The 22,967-nt window shown below is 39.5% G+C and overlaps 1 protein-coding gene across 1 annotated transcript in view; it reads right to left on the bottom strand.

The window, feature by feature from the left end:
- smad3a (SMAD family member 3a) overlaps positions 1–19,974 on the bottom strand; it is a 32,347-nt gene extending 12,373 nt beyond the window's left edge. The window contains exon 1 of the mRNA XM_088992039.1: positions 19,386–19,974. Coding sequence (XP_088848165.1) covers positions 19,386–19,588 — 203 coding nt within the window. The 5' untranslated portion in view covers positions 19,589–19,974. The remainder of the gene's footprint in view (positions 1–19,385) is intronic.
- Between the last annotated feature and the right edge of the window lie 2,993 nt (positions 19,975–22,967).

Below are 22,967 nucleotides of genomic sequence, written 5' to 3'. Positions count from 1 at the left end.
GAAACAAAAAAGTGACGTCGGTTGTCCTTTAAAGGATATGTAAAGTGGTAAGGCAATGGTCAATGCCGACTTTAAGAGTGCAACATCATCACCGTACTGCAGCACATATGTTATCTACTTTTTCTACAAATTGAATGTTTGCCTAAGGATGTGACAGTTTATATGAAGGCTGTGGTCACACAGCAGGTTATGAAGGGCAATATGATCTGATTTGTTAGAGCAACAGTTTGATCGACACATTTGATGCAAAAGGGCTCGCAGAACTGATAGTGAAGGCGTCCCGGTAGATTTCTGACTCTGGGAACAAATGATGGCTGAAATGTGACTGGTTAAATGCTTAAATACGAAAACACGCATTTGGGAGCAGCGCAACAGCGGAAAAGTAATGAAAGGAAGCTGAAAGACAATTTGGAATTATTTAATAAGATTTCATGGACAAAATATAATTAACATTAGCCCGTGATTCAGATATTTTTAGGCCAGCAGAGAAGGCTTTGCAGGCCTTGACAGTCCGCCACTGTCTAATGTGAATGCAATGCGCCGTGTCCATGAAGTGTCATGCATTGCACATAACACAATCCCACGTGGCGCAGTGCTTACAGGATAAGCTCGCGTGTAGGTCTCTGCCTGACGGATTTAGGGCAGTTGTATGACTGCAACTCAACATTCCCCATATATGCTGTTTTTATTAAAATGACATATTGTTTTTGGCACCGGCTGTTTTTTTCCCCTTTTACCCCGCAATTTATTTCTAATTTATCAAACAATTGTGAAATTTCTGTCCCTTTGAAACCTGAATGTTGAAACTGTTGTTGTATCAGATGAACATCCGATTCGAGCCACATAAAAAAGAGGCTTGAGTCATATTTGAGAAAATTGTATCGTTCACATTTAGGTAAAAAGAAACTAAATTGACTTTCAGTATGGACAGAGCCATTGAGTGATAAACACATTAGAACATATGTCATAACCTATTGACTTAAAAAACAAAAGCCAATGCAAGTTTTTAAATGATGCAAGCAGCTAAAATGGCTCTTGATAAAATGTCCAAAGCTTATGCTGACTGGAGGAAAACATTGAGAAATCATTAGGAAAGAGGAAAAGTGAGTGGAAGAAAAACATTTATTTAAAACCATTCATCCGCCCAATAATAACAATTCAACTTGTGGCTCTCAAAACACCACTCGACGACTGTAAAAATGGCATTCGAGGAAGGATATTGTTCAGGTTGTGTTTTGACCGAGAAAAATAAAACAACTCGCCTGAGTGCAGATGTGTGAAATGATGTGATCTTTTTGGTATGCGTCTTATAACTCTGCGGCTGCGTGGGTGTCAGCTGGAACTCGACACATGCGTGGGCTCACACAAGTGTAGTGGCATTAGGGGCTGTCTTTTCTGTATTTTCTTTGAGAAGTCACTTCTACCTCATTATCACACTTCAAACAATGAATGCATGACTGGACACCTTATGTTGCCTGGAGAGTCCCATTGTGTCAAAATTATGGCGCCACTGTTCCTCTTACATTGCTCACTGACTCTTATGTGTTTATGTCCCAAATATATATTTGGCTTAATGGCCTGTTTTGCTTTAGTACTAGATGAACTCCAAAAACCAAAGACACATTCCTAAGGAACCTTTGAACATAGTTCGCCATAAAAAGATGATTGATTAACATTAAGACATAGTAACTTAAGTTATCATATGACGAGGAGTCATCACAATAATCATACACATAGGTCACAGAGAAGCATCTCTTCATCTACCCATTATCCAAACTAGCGATATTTTCTCCAAACATAAATGTGTATATCATTGTTGACTTTACTGTTCATGGACAATCAATCAACTGTCACCTTAAAACTAAGACAAATTGTCTGGTACTACATTAATATAATAATAATAATAACAATAATAATAATAATAATCTCCTTTCAAAACTCTCAAGGATACTTCACAGTCACAGGATATTTTTTCTGCGGGTGAGCAGTGGCAGCAACACGCGCCAGCGTTCACTACAGTATGTACAGTAAAGTCTCGTTATATCGATATTCAAGGGAGTCCGAAAAAATATCGATATAACCGGGACTATCGATATATCCGACCCTGTTTGCATGTAATTTTCTCTGTGCGTGCATAGAAATAGTATCGATATAACCGGGACTATCGATATATCCGATATCGATATAACGAGACTTTACTGTATTTTATGTTTTTGTGGCTATGCAAGAATGCACCGTATCAAGATAAGGCAGTGAGTAAATAACAGGAAAAGTAAGAGTCACAAAAACATTGTTGCAGAGTGGAAGTGGGGAATATGCGAGTGGCAGTCCATGCTACAGGTCATGAGATTTTCTTCTTGCTCTACGACTTATTGAGCAAAACACGGTCAACATGAAATCCAAAAGGACAGACAGGTCCAGACACGAACTATGTGCCCTTCATTCCGATGACTCATTTCCATGAGGACATTTGCAATGTTGTTGACAAACGGCTGTAAAAATGGCACCGGTTTCACGCTTCAGCTTGCTGCTGAGAGGAAGAAGTGGTAAACTTTCTAAACAACCACAACCTGAAAGAGTCTTTAGTGGCAAGAGGCTGGTGAGTGAGCAAACATAGATCTCTCTGTATCTGTGTAGAATGTGCCGGAACTGGAATCAAACCCAAAAGCACTACACTGTGTGGCCAACTGTGCCGTAGTGAAATAAGTTTGGTAAATGAAATTTAATAGAGCAAATGAAAAGCACAGATAGGTAGGTATAGATTTTAACCAGAGGCAAATAGTGCGTCAACAAGGATTTGAATGAAGATGGCTAAACAAAAACAACAGAACAGGAATTCATGTGATGATGATAGTTTTAAATCCTCTCAGCAAATTGGGGAATCCCCTGTAAAATGTGCGGAGAATAGTTAGTTTGATAGCAGTGACGTGCAGTCAGTGGAGGCAGGTGAGGCACTGCCTCACCTGTCATCATGGAAACCTGTCATGGAAATATCAAATGAAAAAATAAATTAAACAGTTAGATGTATTTAGTGATTTGTACTTTAAAGTTCTTGTCCATTTAACTTCACCGTTTTAGGATTTTTTTCAAAATCGCTGAATTTTCACATTTACCGTTCAAATACTAAGTAGAGACGAGCGGTGACGTCATTGATGACGTCAGTGCCCCACCAGCCATGAACCTCACCGCACGTCACTGCTTGATAGTGAATGTATGCGTGTGTAACACAGTGTGACGTCTCAAAGCCATAGCTAGTCGGCTCAGACAGAGCAGATTGAACCTGACAGACTTTAGAAAGAGAGCAAAACAAACACGGTGACGAAAGCCTACCTCCTCCGATAGACCCAATATGTGTACAAGCTCACTACTTTTTTTCCCACACACATGCGAACCTACCTATACAAATCTTTTGACTCAGATCTTCTTTGGAATTCCAGCATTTCTAATCCAAACCGGTGTACCATAGAAAGTTACAGAATTTCCTGCTAGTTGTCTCAAACCATGTCACATTTGAATATGGATTGGATATGCCTTTATTAGTCTCACAGTGGAGAAATTTAAGTAATATATAATATAAGTAAATTTATGAGATTACGCACTTAAATTTTGGAGGTAATGTTACAACCCCAAGTGCACATATTCCTGAAGGGGCAGGTAATGAATCAAATCGGGGATGGCTAAAGAAAGGAGGGTGCCGCTGGACAATGGGGCTGGCAGTGTGTCTCCAAAGCTCAGGGCAGCTCAGAGTGTCTGGGCCCCCGTGAGCCTCACCACTACACCCCCCACCTCCCATTCTCCTCCATCTGTCTCACTCCCCACTGGCGTACCTCCATCCTTGCATTAAGAGAAGTTTGTGTTGTGGACACGAAAGGTTGGGATGGGGGTTGAGGATCATTGTGCTTCTGCAGTTTTAGGAGAAGTCCACTACTATCAGAGTTACAGATTAAAAACATTTAGCAACAGGCCGATGTTCTTTAATGATAACACTAGAATCTCAAATATTGGAGCTGTTTTGACAAACTTCCAACATAGCAATATGCTGTATTTTTCATATTATAAGGCACTTCAGAGTACAGGTGGAGAAGGAGCCTCTTCAATGAATGATCACTTTAAAAACAAATTACTTAGAGGGTGCACTACATGAAAAGTGGCATACAGAATAAAAGCCTTAATAGTGGCTCCATTATGCATCTATTTGATGGCGCTACAGTAAAGGGAATTCCATACAATACAGCTTTACGTATATAGAGCTTTCACAACTGCTGCAGCTTAAACAAAACACTTTACAGAACAATTAAATTACTGTGTCCAAGAGATTAAAATATGTATCCATATAGAAAGCACATTGAATTATAAGGTGCACCATCAGTTTTTAATAAAACTGAAACATGCCAAATTGTCCTTCGGTGTGAGTGTGAGCACAAATGGTTGTTTGTTTCTGTGTGCCCTGGGATTGGTTGTCAACCCATTCAGGGTGTCCCCTGCCTACTGCCCGAAGACAGCTGGGATGGGCTCCAGCACCCTCCACACCCCTTGTAAGGATAAAGCGGTTCATCAAATGAATGCTAACCTCAGTTTACATTCAAGCAAAGACATTTCTTTGGATAAGTGTCATTTAAAGCAACTTTTAAAAAAAATTGTATTTGGCGGAAAGAGATTTGTGTTTCGAAGCGACAGGTGGTCATGAAGTCAATTTTCTCATGTGGTGGAAAATACTTTATTGTCATGAGGAATTGTAGTCATTCAAGTGAGTCTGTCCAGGTTGAACAGTATGTCTACTGGTTTCATATGTCACTTTTGGCCGTCCTTCATTATTCCCAGAACTCTCCAATCCAATTATATCACCTGTGGGACACAGTCAAGCTTGCCTTTGCTTTTCTCTCCCACCCAATTATTGGTTCCTTTCCATCAGCATCCCTTTCTTTTGTAAGGCAAAGACACATCTAATGACTTAGCCAGAAATGGTGGGAGGCGTGTGCAGAATAAGTTCCTTGCACATCACTTGCACCATTGGAGGAATGCACTTGAAAGCCAAGATGTGTAAACTTGATAAGCACCTCCCCCCTTTTGATTCAAGAAAATGATACCCCTGGTTTCAAGAAAAATCAAATCAAATCCCAAAACAACACATATAAACAGCAATTACTGGTAAAATTGCTCTACTGTGTGATAGTAATCAAAATAAACAAACTTAGGTGATTTGTATCCTGCCATTACTTTACGGTAAAACAGTATTCTCTGGGTTACGACACCGCCATTTATTTCTCATTCACAAAGTCAATGTCCATCTATTATGCCAATAATGTGTTTTTTGCTAAATCTTGCAGGCTTACGTTTAATGCTTTTTGATGACCAGCGCTGCCTGTGTCTTTTATAAGAAAAATGAATTATGACTGTTATGTTCCAGATGGGATCAATAAATTAGCTCAAATGCCAAGCAGTATAGTAGGGCAAACAGTAGACAAGTTGGCCAGTTCTGCAGGCCAAGGGAAACAAAGTTTAATCCCTTTTTTTAAACAGCTAGTCATTTACAATTGAATAAATCATCCAACAGCTGTATAAACCATCACTTACTTGAGTGACATTTCCATTCTAAAATCCAAGAAACCGAGACAATTGGAGTTCGCTCTATGTATGATTACATTTTAGGAGTGGGTTTAAGAAGCAGACATCTCTGCAATGGAACTGTCCTCAAGGAATTGAGTTGTAAATGTAAACACCGGTGGAAGTTCCACAACATTTCAGGCAGTAGATTCATTGATTTAGGAGCATGCTATTTGATAGTCGACAAATAATTGAAGTGGCGGAATTTCAGTCAAATAGAAATTTAAGATGAAATTTAGCATTTCTTGTGTCAGAAAAACTCGACAAAAAATACAAAAGGTCTTTAAGAGTCTTCGCGCAACTTCACTTGAGCAGTTGTCATTTCAGCATGTGACATGGTAACACAGTAGGTTAATGGTTTTGTGTGTCTGCGTTTAGACACACTAACTTAAAACTCATACACATTTCGTAAGGATTCAAATTAAACGACATCTCAAAACAACAAAGTTCTAATGGTAACATTTCCTTCAATTGACAGTGTTTAGCTAGTTGGAACGATTAATATTAAAAAATGTTTTGTAGTAACTATTAGTTGGGTAATTTATACTTTCGGATAATGACTGGACAAAATGGCCTGAATTACGTCATTCACCTATTGTGAACATTGAACGAACATTCACAAGGAGTGGGTGCCAAGATTGTTTTCCTTGGACCCCAAATGACTAGCCACGACCCTCGATAGTTGAATTACTGTACATACCCAATGTAGTCGTATCGACTCGTGCATTGATAACGAAGACAGCTGGTAGCTGCAAGAACTAATTTGCGTTGCAAAACAGACATACAACCAATGAACCTTCAAATGTACGTCGCGGTAATATGCTTCAGTTTGGTGCAAAGAGCAAAGCTCTCTTCCCCAAGCAAATCGGACTAGGGAGGATCAGCTGGAAACATAGTGATCACCCCTGGGTGAAATCGTCTCATCGTGAATCCAATCACATAGTTAGATGGACAACAACCTCCAAAAACTTTGAGATTGGCAAATGATATTCATTGCTGAGCACCAATCAATTATTTGAATCAGAAGACGAGGAAGTGACGCTTCCTCTTGTAATGTGTTGTGTTAATGTTGTTCTTCCTGGTTCAGCTCTCCATTTGTGCAGCTAAGGGGAGAAGGTAAGGCAAGGGACAGAGAGACAAGAGCAAGAGAGAGAGAGAGAGAGAGAGAGAGAGAGAGAGAGAGAGAGAGAGAGAGAGAGAGAGAGAGAGCTCGTCTCCCTCAAATAAACAGGAGTGATGTCACCTTGCAAAGGACCTATCATCTGCTAGATACAATCATGAATATTTATTATTAGACTGAAACATGATAGGTAGGTTTTTATACTAAGTACAAGCTGAGTACATGTATACTAATTAACATGTGCAAATAACAAAACTACATGTACATATATGGACTTACTAATTGATAAGAATAAGTAGAAATGAAATAACAGGATGTTTTTAGCATGTGGATATAACTAATTCTAACATAATGTTCATTGTGAGCAGACGTGTTTGTTGTGATTTATTTACACAAATCTGGCTGTGTTTTTGTTATTTCTGCATAGTGCACTAACCCCTAATCATGGGCAAATAAAATAGTTTCAGATTTCAAACAATGTGCTTTTCAAACAGCCTTCTGGAACAGATTATGGTAGAAAACAGAGGTATGACCGTACATCCAAGAGTTTGTGAAAAGGAAATCATTTCCTATCTTAGTGGGAGACCTGACACGGAGGCATGGGTTGCACTTTTGTAGCGTTAAATGCAAAAAACATCACTATGTTTTTTTTTGGTTATTTACATTGTATTTATAAGCGCCTTTCAAAACTCTCAAGGACACTAGCTCATACATACCATTTTAAAATCTTCACCTGGTGCTCCCAATTCCCATTCTTCGGCAGTACTATCGTTGAATTGCAGAGGGATCAAACTGAAGTAACTTCAAATTTACTCTCATCTCTATTATGCACATGACTCATTGTCAAAGAATGTCCATTGCTGCTTGGCCTCTGCAACATCGGCCAAATTACTGACCCCCATTAATTACTTCTTATCTAAGGACTAACTTCATTATGACTTTGAAGCAGCAGTCATACTCTCTTCTTAAACCATGGTTCTTTATGTCAAGTTGGTTTCCTGCAAATAAGCCAGTTGTAAACCAGCACCCAGTGAGCACAAAGGCAGGTTTGTTGTCTGGTGAGTGTGTGTGCATGCGTGCGTGCGTGTGTGTGTGTTCCTATGCCGCATGTGTATGTGAAAGCGCATGCACGCGCACGCCCCCGCAGATAGAAAAAGTCAAGGCCAAGCAGTCTCCTTAACCCCTCCGGTGCAAACCACAAAGCAAACAGCAGCCCACACCCTCGCAGAGTCTTTGGCAGCCTCAAAGAGATTTGCCTGAAACTATCACACACAGACTGATAGGCAAATTAGACAGACAGATATCCAACAATAATTTGTAGGAATTCTCATGAACTTATTTGTAACAGTAGTAGAACTTATTTGTAACAGTAGTTGACCGTGAAACTTCTGACTGAATCACATTGATTTTTACCCACTGACATGTTCACACAATCGTGTCTAGAATGACTCAGGTGAACAACTTTAAAGGAATGAGCAATGGTAGACTCTTCACCCCAATGATCTGTGTTGGAAATGTTTATGACAGCATGCCAAGCCACCCTAAAATGTAATAAAATGATGAAGTGGTTATTTTTTCATCAATCATAGTCGTCAATTACTATTTTGAATTCACAAATTTGATCATATTGTTATATTGTTAGTAATCATGTAAAACCTCTTTCCACTGTTGAAGCATACCACAACAACAATTCTTGGTCATTTATTGAACATCATTTAATTCCTTTGTTACGGTCCCAGCCAATAACACGGTGGCCTTTGATCTGGACAGCAGCCCACAATTCCCTCTACCCTCCCTGAGTGCTTGTCTACACCACTCTTTCTCCGACACATGAACTTCACACTGAACTAACACTAAAACTTACTAAATGAGACAGACGTTTACAACCATGAAAATGGAACAGGGGTGCCAAGCTCATTTTTGTTGCTGGCCACTTTAGTTACGTCCTCCACTGAGACCGAATAAATCTTTGATTATGTCATTGTATAACTAACTTTAAAAAACTAGTAATTCATCAGTTTTTTTAAGTGTCATCACTCAAGCCCATTATTTTTTTGTTACTTCTTCAATTATTCTTCAAGTGACAACATTATTGCAAAATTTCAACATCATAGTATAACACGTGGTAATTTGATATTTTGGCGCAGATTTTAGCAAGGATCATGGAGGTTGACCCACATGATTTTCTTTCATGGCGCCACGTAAAATGATGTAACGGGTTTGATACCGGTGGTCTTGACAGTTTTAAAGTTTCTTGAAGACATTCGGGTTAGGTTAAACCTAATCCATACAGCAGTGAGATGTACCGCGGTGACTGCTGAAGACTTTTCTTTGAAAACAGAGATGATGACATTTTCCATTTAGAATACTGAAATTGTCCATTTGGAATACAGTGATACCTCGGGTTACGAACGCTTTAGCTCATGAACCTTTCACCTTACGAACATTAAATTTGCGAGAATAGAATCTTGGCATACGAACTAGTTTTCGGCGGACGAACCAAACCACACGCAGCGCCACGGTGGCTGGTGGACTAGTTTTCGGCGGATGAACACCAAACCACACGAGCGAACAACACCACGGTGGCTGGCGGACTAGTTTTACTAGTTTTAGTTTCCCTTTGAGTGCAGACGTGGTTTGCTTTCATGTGGAGTACTTTTGCTGTTATGGGACCATAAAGACCCAGGCTCGTGTTAAGCCAAAAAAGACATTAAAGAAAATTACGGTTGAGCAGAAGAAGATCATCAAAAACACAAACAAAGTGTGTGTTGTGTGACTTAGCATCCCAGTACCAGTATGCTAAGTCGACCATTGCTACTGTGTTGTCTACGGTCTCAAGCAATAGAAGAGGTTAAAAAAACTTCTGTTGATTTGGATTAACAAAAAGCAGCTATCAGGGGACCGTGTGAGTGAGGGGATTATCATCGAGAAAGCACGGCAACTTCACTTGGATATCATCAAGAGGCTACATTAACGACCATCACAAAGGTAAAAAAATCGACTTTATGATACAGTGCAGTTTATTTCTTTAATTACAATACAATAGCACATTTATTGTACGTAAAATAAGATATATTTTGTGTAGTTTTAAAGCTTATTTAGTAGAAAATGATGTTTTATGGGGACCTGGGAATGGATTATTCTCATTTTTAATGGTTTCTTATGGGAAATAAATGTTTGGCAGACGAACGTTTCGCCTTACACACACTTTCTGGGAACCAATTAAGTTCGTAAGCCAAGGTTTCACTGTACTTAAATTATCAGACCGGTGCTAGTGTTTCTCTGAATCAGTTTTCCAGAACTCCTTCCTTTGCTCCCATTTTTCATTTGAATCAGGTAAGCCCAGCCCCGGTTGTCGAGGGCCGCGGTTTTGTATGTCTCCCTAATGCAACACATACGATTCAAACATTTTTTTACAAACAATTTGAATAAACAATTCCAGTAGATAAAAATGTTTGTATCACACGCATCTCAAGAAAATGTTCGCTGCCATACCTCCAAGCATACAAGTCACTTTTCTCGGCTGAACAATCATATTTTTTTTCTGCTCAATAAGACTCATTATGATGTTGTAGGATTCTGGAACAATCAAACAGACTTGAATAGAAACATGTTTTAAATTTTGTAAGCGAGTTTATTTCGCCATACTGTCATTTTTCACAATGTCATTTTTGGAGGAAATTGCCGCAAACCCAAGAGCTTGATTTCTCCTTTGATTTTGTGACATCACTTTAAGCAGGGTATAAAGGGAAAGTAACCAGGAAACAGCCGTAAATAAACTCAAGCGTGTCCATCAAAAGTTGGTTCCCCAGAGAGCAAATGAGGGTATTTTCCAAAGCAAGTCTTTTTCCCCACAGAGCCATTTTAACAATGCTTGGTCATCTTTATTGGCAAATCTGGACCTTTTTTTCTGCCACTGCCTCTGGGACATTCATATGGAGAACACACTGGTCTCCCATCATAACTGAAACATGATTCATGCGTGTGGGTGAAAAGGATCCTATTACACATTCACTGGATTTGTTTTCTCAACATGAAATTAAAATTTATGGAGACAAATCTATGAATTGCTAAAGTAAGCAACAGTACAGCAGAAGAGAAGAATATTGGCAACCTGGTGTAACACACATGAATCTTTCTATTATTTCTTTTCTGCTTTTGTTTTACATTTGAAGCAAAGTTGTGCTTCCAAAGTGCATCTTGGGATCTTTATTAATGTGACTTCATTTCTTAGTAAAATAAATCCAGCGGTATTCAAAACCGATGATTATGTAAACTACTTTCCACACATATATGGCATAAATGCTGTATCTGTGAAATACATCAGTTGATCAAAATATCAGATGCCCCAGTTTACCTTCAGTCTCAACACAGATATAATACATTCCATTAATGAGCTTAAGTGCATGAATTGAGTCTTAAAGATCACCACACGAACGTGACCTAATTTGTGTCTTTCAGGCAAACAGTGCCCACACACAACAATGTGTGAGCACATACAAAGACTGTTACAAACGCTATAGTCATGCATCTGAATCATCCGTCCAGTGCAACCAAGAGTAAAACGCAATGTGAAACTCCCAATTCACTCATATATCACTTGTATTTCGCCAAATATTGTGGTGAAAATGCAAATGATTTTTTTCAACCATCCACATGTGAATACAATGATCTAAATCTGTGTGATAATATTACATTTTTTGGTGAATACTTAAAAGACAGACGAAGAGCCTTACGGTTGCCTCATTTCAAGTTAAACAGTGTTTGCGAAACAGATTATGATGATCTCAAATGGACTACAAGACTAAATTAAGGCAGAGAAAGAGGAAGGAATTAAATAATTCCCACAATTCCACAAGTATTTTTTGGTGGACAGGTGTGTTGCCATCAAGCTTTTGGTGTTTATAGAGCTTCCAAAAAACAAATGTCCATGTCTCAAAGAAATTCAGGCATGATCATTGCAAGAAAATCAATACCTGGGTAACATTAGCAGCATTGGTATAAAAACAGCAAATTCTACACAGGTTTCACTTGGTCAGAAAGCATGTTGGCAACCATGCCTCAAATGAGATTGGAAAAGAATAACTCAAACATACTCAGAGTGAGATCAATGGTCAATCTAAAACTAAATTTCAATGGTGCCAAAAATCACATGTAGAAAATACAAAAAAATAAAAAATAAATGTAAAAAAAAAGAAACAACAACAACAAACAAACAAAAAGAAAGGTCTCTTTTGGTATATTTTTTTACATTGATCAACACAGCAATGAGATTATTGGTGAATGTCAGAATGATGTGAGTGCATTTTGGTATTAAAGATCTGTGAAACAGCCCACCTTAAGTGTATACTGTGGTCAAATGATAAGGACGTATCCACCAGAACCTTCATGGGGAAAATGCCTTTAAAGAGATTTCAAAGGGAAACTGCACAATCTCATGCAAATCTTCAATCCTCATTATTTTCACCGGGAAAATGAAATGAAAAAGAATTTTAGATGTCAACTTTTTAGATGCCTATTGTCACAAATTATATATGAAATAAAGGGTTCACTGTCAAATAAAAACTAGACAGTCGAACGGTTGTTTCCACTCCACCAGCAGGTGCAGCTATGGGCTGACTCGCTCACTGGTGCAGGAGCTAAGCCTCATCACTGAGTTCAAGTGTCAGGCAGAGAAAGGAGCTGACCTCAACAAGGACAAGCCTCAACATGCAGGCAGCTGCTCTCGGCATGCCAGTACACAGGAGAATTAATAGAACCAACAGCTCTCAATGGGACACTCTTCGGTCATACTAACATCCAATACTGATCCGGGGTCATCTTAATGCGCTCTGCCTCTTCCCCTCCGTATTAGTGGTGGGAAATATGAAACCTGGATCATGCCAAACATTGTATAAATTTCCGGGTAGGCTTAAGCATGAATGCTGCTGGCCTGGGCTGTACGGTATGAGCTGTGATATGTGCACTTGCGGGAATCAAGAATCTGGGAGTGCCTTGTGTACTCTTCTATTCCAGCCAACATACAGTATGTGATTAAGTCGAAATTACAGCCTCTATGTGTTACTTTTAACAACTGAGCGCACATTTCAAAATTCACTTTTGCTTATGTTAAACAGCCATGTGACATGTAGTTGCCAGGAGAGAAGAGGGGCCATTTAGTATTTTGCTTTACTGAATCATATCTGAATTTTCCGTAAACTTGAGCACTACATTCAACCCCAAGTTGCTCCTGAAGTTGACTGAGTCAAGTGCAATTCATCACCAGCACTATTTTGCTGACATGCCAGCATCCGCCATCCTGATTGCTGATGAAAGCCGTGAATGCAATGAAGTGGTAAAAGCGTTTGAGTATTAAAAGGTCAAAGGTATGTATGGTAAAGCAGATGTAGACCAGTATCTGAAATTTGCCTGTACGCCCGGGGCTTGCAACTTTTACGTCGGGCGTATAATTTACAGAAATATTTTGTTTCAAATCAAACATTTGCTTTATTCCGATTTTGAAATCTTCGTTCGGTTTGGAAATTTCGGAATTTCGGTTTGTTTGGCATTTGCATACTCGGCAGCCAATCAGAAGCCTGTATCGATTTTGCACATCATTTCCCCAAGTAGACGCACAGAGAACACAACAAAAATGGATAAGTGGTTAGGAATCAAGCCAAAACCTCTGCACCAGAAGAAAGATTCAAAACAAGCTAACAAAATGTATGATGCTACAAAACGTAAACATACATTAAAAGGATCGTGGAAGGAGTAGTTCACGTGGCTTGTAGCAGACGACGCAACGCAAACATTGCATTGTGCAACATGCCGAACAGTGTATGGACAAACGACAACTGGAGCAAAATCATCAGCAAGGGATATTTACGATAAATTAAGCAAGGGAGCATTTGTGGTAGGTACATCAATTACTTAATTTTAAAGTGTTGTTCTGTTATATATTCTGATTATCAATCCTTAATACTTTGCAACAATGTTTTTTTTTTTGTGATTAGTCGTCATATTGTGTTTTAAGTTGTAAAAAATGGGGCAGGTAACTTTATGACTGGGCAGGCAACTTTTCAGAGTTGTCTGCCCTGCTGTCCGGTAACATTTTGTCATGGGTTTCAGACACTGTGTAGACCAATCTGTATCGAGCAATACGTTCCAACAGTGTCAGAAAGTCATGACAAAAATTACCGGACACCAGGGCAGACCTTTAGAGCAACTGTGTAATGTGTTCAACCGCACTGGCTTACCACCAGAAATATGCGTGACGTAATCAACACTGAGCTAGCCTCAATCTTCTTCTCCAAGGACCTTGGCTACGTAAACGCATTGAGACACATGAATGTGCCTGCGTTCCGGCCAACGAAGGTTATTAGGACTGTTTCCCGCTTTCAACTTTCAGACAACCGTCAAACCTCTGATTTTGCTCTTCAGTGTGTTTTGAATTTTTGACTTGCAAACAGCAATTCTAAACCGCTTCTTTTGAGCTTTATCTACGTGGTGATACCTTAATGTAATTGTTTTTTGTCAGTATTCTTAGTAACAGTTGGTACTGTATTGTGTGCCAAATTGCTGTTTTCAGCCTGCTGTCATTGGGAAACGTGAAAACGACCAAAAACGACTTCAAACAAAGTATGCAAAAGTTGTCATTCTCCCACCATTCTGTTGCCCGTTTGTCTTTCATTGTGAGTGATGTGCTACGCACAACTTACTGTACATCATAGCAGTTCCCGCTACTGCAAGAGCACTATTTTCCACTCATTTTCGACTTACTTATCCTGTTCACGATTGCGGGAGCTGGAGCGTATCCCAGCTGACGTGGGGTGAAAGGCAGACTACTCACCAGTCAATCAAAGGGCACAAGTTCTATCGGGGCAGACGAATCATTGGCACGCGCAACACTGTCACCGAGGAAACTCAACCCAGACTCCAAGAAGGAAAGTCAGTCAAGTTAACTTACACAAGCGGTGACTTGCCAATGCTATCTTGCAGTGGAAAATCAAGCACTCTAAATGTGACTGTCATGATCCTGTCCTGTTTGCTTTGTTTTTCCAGTCTCCATCTGGAGAATGGGAGTTCTCTCGTGAACCACACCTGCCTGTAAACATGTCTCGTTACCAGCTGCCTTTTAAGACTCCGCCACGCCGACAACTGGCTATTGGATTATTACAGCCTTGCTCAGGACTCGTTGCCAACTGTCTGAATTTTCGATCATTGTTTTTACCATTTAGATTCTTGCCACTTCTCTTGTACTTGGTATTTTCAAGTACAGTATATCATTTTTCTAATTTCTTCTGTTGAAGCATTACCATGCATTGGATTAACTTGTCCTTAATTCATTCACTGACAGACGATGTGCAAAAATGAGTCAACTCCAGTGCCATGGTTTTTGTCATTTTCACTCAAATTGCAGGACCCACAGAATGTTGAGTTTTGGGATTACATAAACACTCAATGCAGCGTAAGAAACATTAGACTCTTTTCTTTCATCTCTTCTTGTCAATTCCCGAATTAATTCGGGAATGGCAGTGAATGAGTTAAGTGACAAATTATTTACTTTGATATTCTTCCTTGCCTTTTTCAAGTGTTTTGTTTGTTTTGTTAGTTATTGTTTGTTTGTTACTAGCATCTTTTGTTGTACTTACGTTTTTGTAAATCAACATTTTTCACGTCAAAACCCTATCCATATCTATTCTTGTGCAATCCATCTACTTTTGGATTATTTTGACAATCAAACATTCAAGAGTTTAGCTGAACTAAATCAAAGGAGCGAATGGTACTTAATTTATAAATGTAGCTTGGTTGTCGGAGAAATGAGTTTACTGAACGTGCTAAAATGCCCAGAAACAAGACACCGTACCTCCAACGACTCTGCATCAGTAGCTAATATTTAAGTTGCTCTGTAATGGCTGTAGAATCATTATCCAATATCACTGATCTGGTCCATAATGCATTGTTGCTCATCTTCCTGTGCGAGGAAGGTATAATGACAGGCAGAAGAATCAAATGCTCTTCCACTCGAGGGCTAAAGCAGAGGTCTCAAACGCGCGGCCCGTGAGCCAAATGCGCCCCCCGAAAGAATTTGCGGCCCGCCTTGATATGAAAGATTAATGTTAGTGCGGCCCGCATGATTGATATGAATGAAACTTGTGTGTGGAGCTGAACAAGTAATCAAGATAAGCAATGTTTAGTACAGTTAATGTTCAATATTTTCTTTATGTTAAGAAAGTTAAAGGTTAAAGAACTGTGAATACAGACATTTGAAACTTTATTAAAATAATTAGTTTTCCTGTGTTTTTTTCAGTCGTCTGTTACTGCCTTATGATCATTGAATTATTTTATTTTTTTATTACAGGTTCATTTATTTTTTTATTCATTTTTCCATTTATTCGTTTAATTCATTTTTTGTGTGTTAAAAATAAAGATTTTGAGAACATTGGAATGTTTTATCTGTGATTTTCTTGTGGAAAAACCGATGCGGCCCAGCCTCACGCATATTCTGCCTCCAGCGGCCCCCGGGTAAATTGAGTTTGAGACCCCTGACTTAAAGTCAAAGTCAGCTTTATTGTCAAATATGCTAATATGCATGACATACAGCACAGATGAAATTACTGTCCTCTCGGACCCAGCATGCAAGGCACTTATTAACAAGGTACTATAGTATACTTACTTACTTACTTACTTACTTACTTACTTACTTACTTACTTACTTACTTACTTACTTACTTACTTACTTACTTATGTACGTACATACGTACTTACTTACTTACTTACGTACTTACTTACTTACCTACCTACCTACCTACCTACCTACCTACCTACCTACCTACTTACTTACTTACTTACTTACTTACTTACTTACTTACTTACTTACTTACTTACTTACTTACTATAGTGTTCCCCTCGATATCGCGGTTCAGCGTGCATGCCCCGAATATGTGATCATCATTTCTATGTTTTTTTAAATGTAGTGAACAGACAAGTCCATATTTAAAGTTGAAGACCTTCAGTTGAGTAACATGTTGTGCTACATCATGTCAGACAATACTGAGGTCGGCTCAAACAGATGCATAGTTCAGAGCAAGAGGAGGCAGCTGAGAGAATAAATAAATGTTCAAAATGGCGCCGCGAGAGTGGCTGCCTTTACAGCAGGTCCTGGGTTTTGTTTTTCTACTTCGTCCCTTCCTTTCCTCTTACTTCACCACTTTTCTGCTGTGAAATGTAAATTTCCCCACTGCGAAACTAATACTGTACAAGCTAATCAAATCCAAATGCCTGAGTATTTTTTGCCCTCTTTGCATTTGTATTTTTTCTGTTTGAATGACTGATGTTTTAGATTTTGTTCCTGTTGACTTTATTTTAATACAATTTCACAAACACAACCTGCTGCTCCCTCCTGCCTGCTTTTTGGGCTGCTGCTCCCTCCTGCCTGCTTTTTGGGAACCACATCTGCCATCACCACATTGCAAACCGTGACAGCGAGTGGGCAACATTCAATAATAATAATAATAATAATAATAATAATACATTACATTTTAAGCGCCTTTCAAAGCTCTCAAGGACACTTTACAGTCACAGACAAGCATAGGTACTATAATAAATAAAATATAATCACAAATACAATGCAATACATAAAATACAATTATAAATACAATGTAACAACCGTGACATCTGTGAGTGTTACATTTTCTTTAGTTTTAAGTCAGTTTTACAGTAAACTTAAATTGTGTGTGCATGTGCCGGTTGCCAATGTGATGGTTTACCGTCGCCGATGGTTACAGATAATGACCTTGTACTTTTTTTAGGTGGGGATGTCTATGCAAGCAGGGAAAATGGTTGGCCACTTGCAGAGTTGAGTGAAAGAACCACCACTTTAAAGTTCACTGTTAAAATTAGTTCACCTGAGATGGGACACTGACTTACTATGAAGAGTTAAAATTAACGAATAAAGTTTGTACTTATTGATTGGGTTTATTATGTTTTTAATTAACATTTTTGAGCTAGGATTTTAATGTTATGGATACAGCGATATTTTTGTTCACGTTATGGTATTATCAGAATCGATTGTAAGATCGTGCCTAACTAACAATGATTAATAAACAGACTGAAGTATACATAATGGTTTTTTATTATTCTTATAAGAACTGTGCAAGCTATCAATTTTGTTATTTTTAAATTACATAAGAGGAGTAATGTATTTTTATGGTCCTATATCAGGGGTGTCAAAATATTTTTTGTCTGAAATAAGAGGCCCTTAAGATCTGTTTGCTCAAATATGATCACATCCATCAATCCATCCATCTATGTTGTAATCCACTTGTACTCATGAGGGTCACAGGCTGGAGCTGTCTTCTGGCAGTCAACGGGATACACCCTAAACTGGTTGCCAAGCAATCGCAGGGCACACGCATTGATGGACAACCATTTGCACACACAATCACACTTTATGACACTTGTGTTCCATTAAACTTCCATGCTTATTCATTGAACGTGTGAGGAAACCATAAAACCCGGACAAAATTGACACAGGGACAGGGAGAACACTCTCCACACAGGAATGTCAGTTCCCAATTTCTAGCCACCCGTTATTACATTTATTTTACTAGATAATTGCGTGATTGGTAACAAAACAAAAGTCTAAAATCTCAACGTTTCTAAAGGAATGGTCATTTTGCAATTTGCATATTTTAGCAAGATGCATGCAGTAAATGCACATCATCTGTCTGGTCGATCTGGCGTTTGAATTTGACACCAATGTTCAACAGTATATAGTCTGTCTACTATATACCCTATATGTACTATGAACTTTCAGCTACAGTGGGTGTTTCTTAAATGTTTCCTCCATGATAAATGGGCGTTACTCGTATATCTGCCTCGTTTTGAGACATTTGTTTGGCAGTGTTCATTGTCCCAGGAGATTCTTCCAATTTAAAATATGTTCCTTTGCCCAGTAAAGTTTGGGGAGCTCTGCCTTATACAAAGTACAATGTTATTGTTGTTCATTTAAAACCAAAACACAGAAAAAAAAACAACGGAACATGGTGTCCTTTCAAAACGTGTGATATTACTAGAAACATTGACCAGCGTAAAGACATAGAAATTGAGTCCATCTTTGACCACAGCTGACCTCTCACCGCCTCTACGCTCACTTTCCAGTCGAGTTGATTGCATCTGCAAGCTGTTTATTGCTGCATAGCTCAGGGAGAAGGGCGAGAGGAGGTCAGCACGAGGCAGAGTTCCGGCACCGGCACATAGCGCCAGAAAACCGAGCAGATTAAGGGAAAATTATATAACTTGGACTCCATTTGAGTCAGTGCATTGCGTGTGTCAAATGCACAATTCCAGAGTCTGTACTATGTGCCCCTGCTTGCACAAATCAGGCGATATAAGGCTTTAAATGTGTTTGATGGCGTGGCGGGGACTATTTGACCGAGGCTTTGCAAGCTGTCCACCAGCACTTCAGTTGGCGTGAATCCAAAGCACCTTATTCGCCTGTTATTAAAGTGTAATTGTGCGATGTGTAATATCGTCGAGAGAAAGGAAACGGGCATGAAGCTGAATTGCAAAAAGGACCAATTTATTCTCACAACAGGTGGGTTATTTCGTGGCATATCAGAGGAATTAACCTGCCCCTGTTAAACTGCAGCAGTGCCAATTGATGGTCACCTCGTCTTACCTTGGTATGGTGATGCATTTTGTGTTGATATTCTGTGTGGTGATGGCTTTCTCCAGTTCGTCCAGCTGTCCCGTCTTCTTCAGCTTCTTCACCAGACTTTTCACCGCCTTTTCACACCACTTCTCCTCCTGGCCGTTCTGCTCTCCCTTCTTCCAGCCCAAAAGTCGCTTGACAATGGGGGGAGTGAAAGGCAGGATTGACATCTTTTAGTTTGCTTGACTTCTCCCAATGGTCCAAAGGTCTGCTGCCGTAAACAAAACCCAAAGCGAGCTGTCTTTTAATGCGATACCGATTAAACAGTCTAAAGTGTTATTTCCTCGATGTTTTAAACTTATTCAAGTCAAACGGTGGCATGTCGGGGTTTAACGCTGCAATGAACACTGTCCGCTTGACTGGAGCTCATGAAATGTATGATGGCAGTCGGTCGCGCTGTGGAATTAGTACCCCTCCGCGGAGAAACCTAGTGCCGTCTTTACGTTTTCAGACATTTTTAAAACAGAGGCCGATTGTTGTCTCCTGAAGTGTAGTATTTCTCATCAAGCGAATGCAAACTAAATCCTTGTTTGGCGTCTTCGAATTGTTAATGTGTGTGTTTTTTTAAAGTTCAGAGTCATCCGCGGCGCTTACTCCGCCGTGCGAAGTCTGCATGAAATGCAAATGCAGGCGCTGCAGCTGAGCGTGTCTATTGAAACTTCAGACTGCACAGCCCACCCTTCAAAAGGCCGTCTAAGAAGCTGGACAATTGCGCAACCCTTTCCATTTTCCAATGGTGCGACTGCATTCTACTTTAAACGAATTATCCTGTGCCAAATTGCGACCTTAGCGCTTGGAGGGCTGGAGTTATGCAACACTAGACAAAACACAAATATGATGTCCAGTTCGCAGATGATTCAATATATAACAGGAGAAAGCAACATCCCCTTTTAAACAAATTGGCATTGGCACTATGTTACACATGCTGTTTTCCATCTTACCTTTGCATTCTTTATTGTTAATTGTTAACTAGTATCAACAAAGCAATGGTTTTACTTCAGGACCTACATTGTCAACTGACTCGTTTGTGAGGAGCTTCTGTGAAGAGAAACGTCATAAAACTGAATTTTGCACATGTTGAAAAGCTTTAATTTTTTTCATTTTTTTTTACAAAAAAAGAGATACCAAGACAAATACAACTGTGAAATGCAAAATGTATTCAGATAGCTTTGGATCCGTCAGCATTTGTCACCACCTTTTTTCTATTATGAACAGAGAAGACACACTAAGCCAGATGGAAGGTGAGTGTACAGCATGGCTCATATGTTGAACCACTTAGAAGTGTGCTGCCCAGACATCAGATGCGCAACACAAGCCGCACCACAGTTGAACCACGCAAAGTGAAAGTGATAGTGGGTTGAGGGTCTTTAAACAGCCTTTGTTGTGGCACTTCAAAGAGAAAGGTTTTTATTGCATTTAAGAACTTGTTGCAATAAGTTTGAGCGTACCCATGCGGTGGTAGTTCACTTGCTGGCCTTTTATTGCTAAGTTTGCAGCATAATTGTCTGCAAGGATACGCCTTGAATACAAAATTAAAAAGACGTCTGTGTAGGCTCTCAGTCGTACAGGAGTGGTCCATTGATGAAAAGGTTTTTTCAGCCATCATCTGTACAGTGAGACCATGGCTTACGAACTTCATTGATTCCCAGACAGAGTGTGTAAGGCGAAAAGTGTGTATCCCAAAAATAAATTTCCCATAGGAAACCATTAAAATGAGAATAATCCATTCCCAGGTCTCCATAAGTATAATTGTCAACTAAATAAGCCTTAAAACTACACACAACATACCTTATTCCAGTGATTTTCAACCACTGTGCCGCGGCACACTAGTGTGCCGTGAGAGATCATCAGGTGTGCCGTGAGGAACTATACAATGCCCCTTTTTCAAATGTAAAATTTTACAAACATTTCTTAATAATTTTCTGCCAATATTATGTCATGTTCCTGTGTCCGTGCTGAAAAGACTGGGAGGGTAATTTAATATTCGTCCATGTGGCAACACGTCACTGATTGCCTCTTTCCTGCGAGATGGTTCATGGTGTGCCGCAAAAAAATTCCAATGTAAAAAAACGTGCCCTGGTTCAAAAAAGGTTGAAAAACACTGCCTTATTCTATGTATAATAAATGTGTTATTGTATTGTAATAAAAGAAATACACTGCACTGTATACTAAAGTCACTTTGTTTACATTTGTGATGGTCATTGATGGCTTGATGGAATGGCGTTGGAGGTCGGAGGTCAGAGGCAATTGCTGTTTGGAAAGAGAGTCACATTACATAAGGACTGTAATTAAAGAAATAAACTGTACTGTAAAATAAAGTCGTTTTATTTACCTTTGTGATGGTCGTTGATGGCTTGATGGAATGGCGTTGGAGGTCGGAGGTCAGAGGGAATTGCTGTTTGGAAAGAGTCACATTCCATAAGGACTGTAATTAAAGAAATAAACTGTAAAATAAAGTTTTATTTATCTTTGTGATGGTTGTTGATGGCTTATGGAAGGAGAGTCACCTTCCATAAGGACTGTTGGTAACTCAACCTCTGGTGTGGCTTCTCTTCTTTGCTTCTTTGGAGACTCCTTATCATTTTTGCCGACTAAAAACCTCTTAATTCACACCTGTTGCTTTCTGACTTGTAAGGTCTTACGAAACTGAGGCATCACATTATCGTTTATCATGTTGATGATTCTCATAGCCACAGTCTTTTCTGGATGGAACTGTTCGATAAAAGCCTGCACATCATTCCACTTTGCCAACATTGGCTTGATGCGCTCACTTGATGGTGCAGCCATCTCCTCTTCCATGCCCTCAGATGTTCTCGAACCATCCGTTGCTAGCTTTAAAATCCTCAATGGCGATATCGGAGTGAATTGGCCGTGCTTTCTCGCATATAATTGCTTTACTCATACTGTCGCCGGATAGCTGCTTTTCGTTAATCCAAATTAACAGAAGTTTTTCAACTTCTTCGATTGCCCGAGAACGTTGGTTTGACAGCACGGAAACACCTTTTGCAACAGACGCACCTTTGATGGCTTCTCTGTTGCGGAGGATGGTAGCAATGGTTGACTTAGCATAGCCGTATTGGGCCGCTAAATCACACAAACGCACACCTCGTTCGTGTTTTTCAATTATCTCCTTCTTCTCCTCAACTGTAATCTTGTTTTGTGTCTTCTTCAGCTGAACACGAGCCTGTGGTGTTGTCTTTTTCGGTCCCATAACAGCCAAATTATCTGTAAAAAACTCCTTGTAGGAGATCGAAGTTTGCATTCAGAGAAAGGAGACAAAGGGGGTGTGGAAAGGTGGGCCGGCCGGCTGGGGTGCTATTCGGTCGTGTGCTTTTGTGTTCTTCCACCGAAGATTACTCCGCCAGCCATGGTGGGGTGTGTGTATTGCGAAAAGTAGTGCTTATGCCAAGGTTTGTTTTCATAAATTTAACGTTCGTAAACCGAAAAGTTCGTAAGGTGAGGTGTTCGTAAACCGAGGCCCCACTGTACTTCTTGGATTTGAACAAGGGGAGTAAGAGAAGCAATTTTTGTAAAACAGCAAAACCCTTC

Source organism: Hippocampus bargibanti, linkage group LG03 (genome assembly GCF_051943395.1).
Source record: "Hippocampus bargibanti isolate YZ-2025 linkage group LG03, ASM5194339v1, whole genome shotgun sequence".
Classification (NCBI taxonomy): Eukaryota; Metazoa; Chordata; class Actinopteri; order Syngnathiformes; family Syngnathidae; genus Hippocampus; species Hippocampus bargibanti.
Note: the sequence above shows the minus strand (reverse complement) of the source record. Positions and strands in the feature narration are given on the sequence as shown.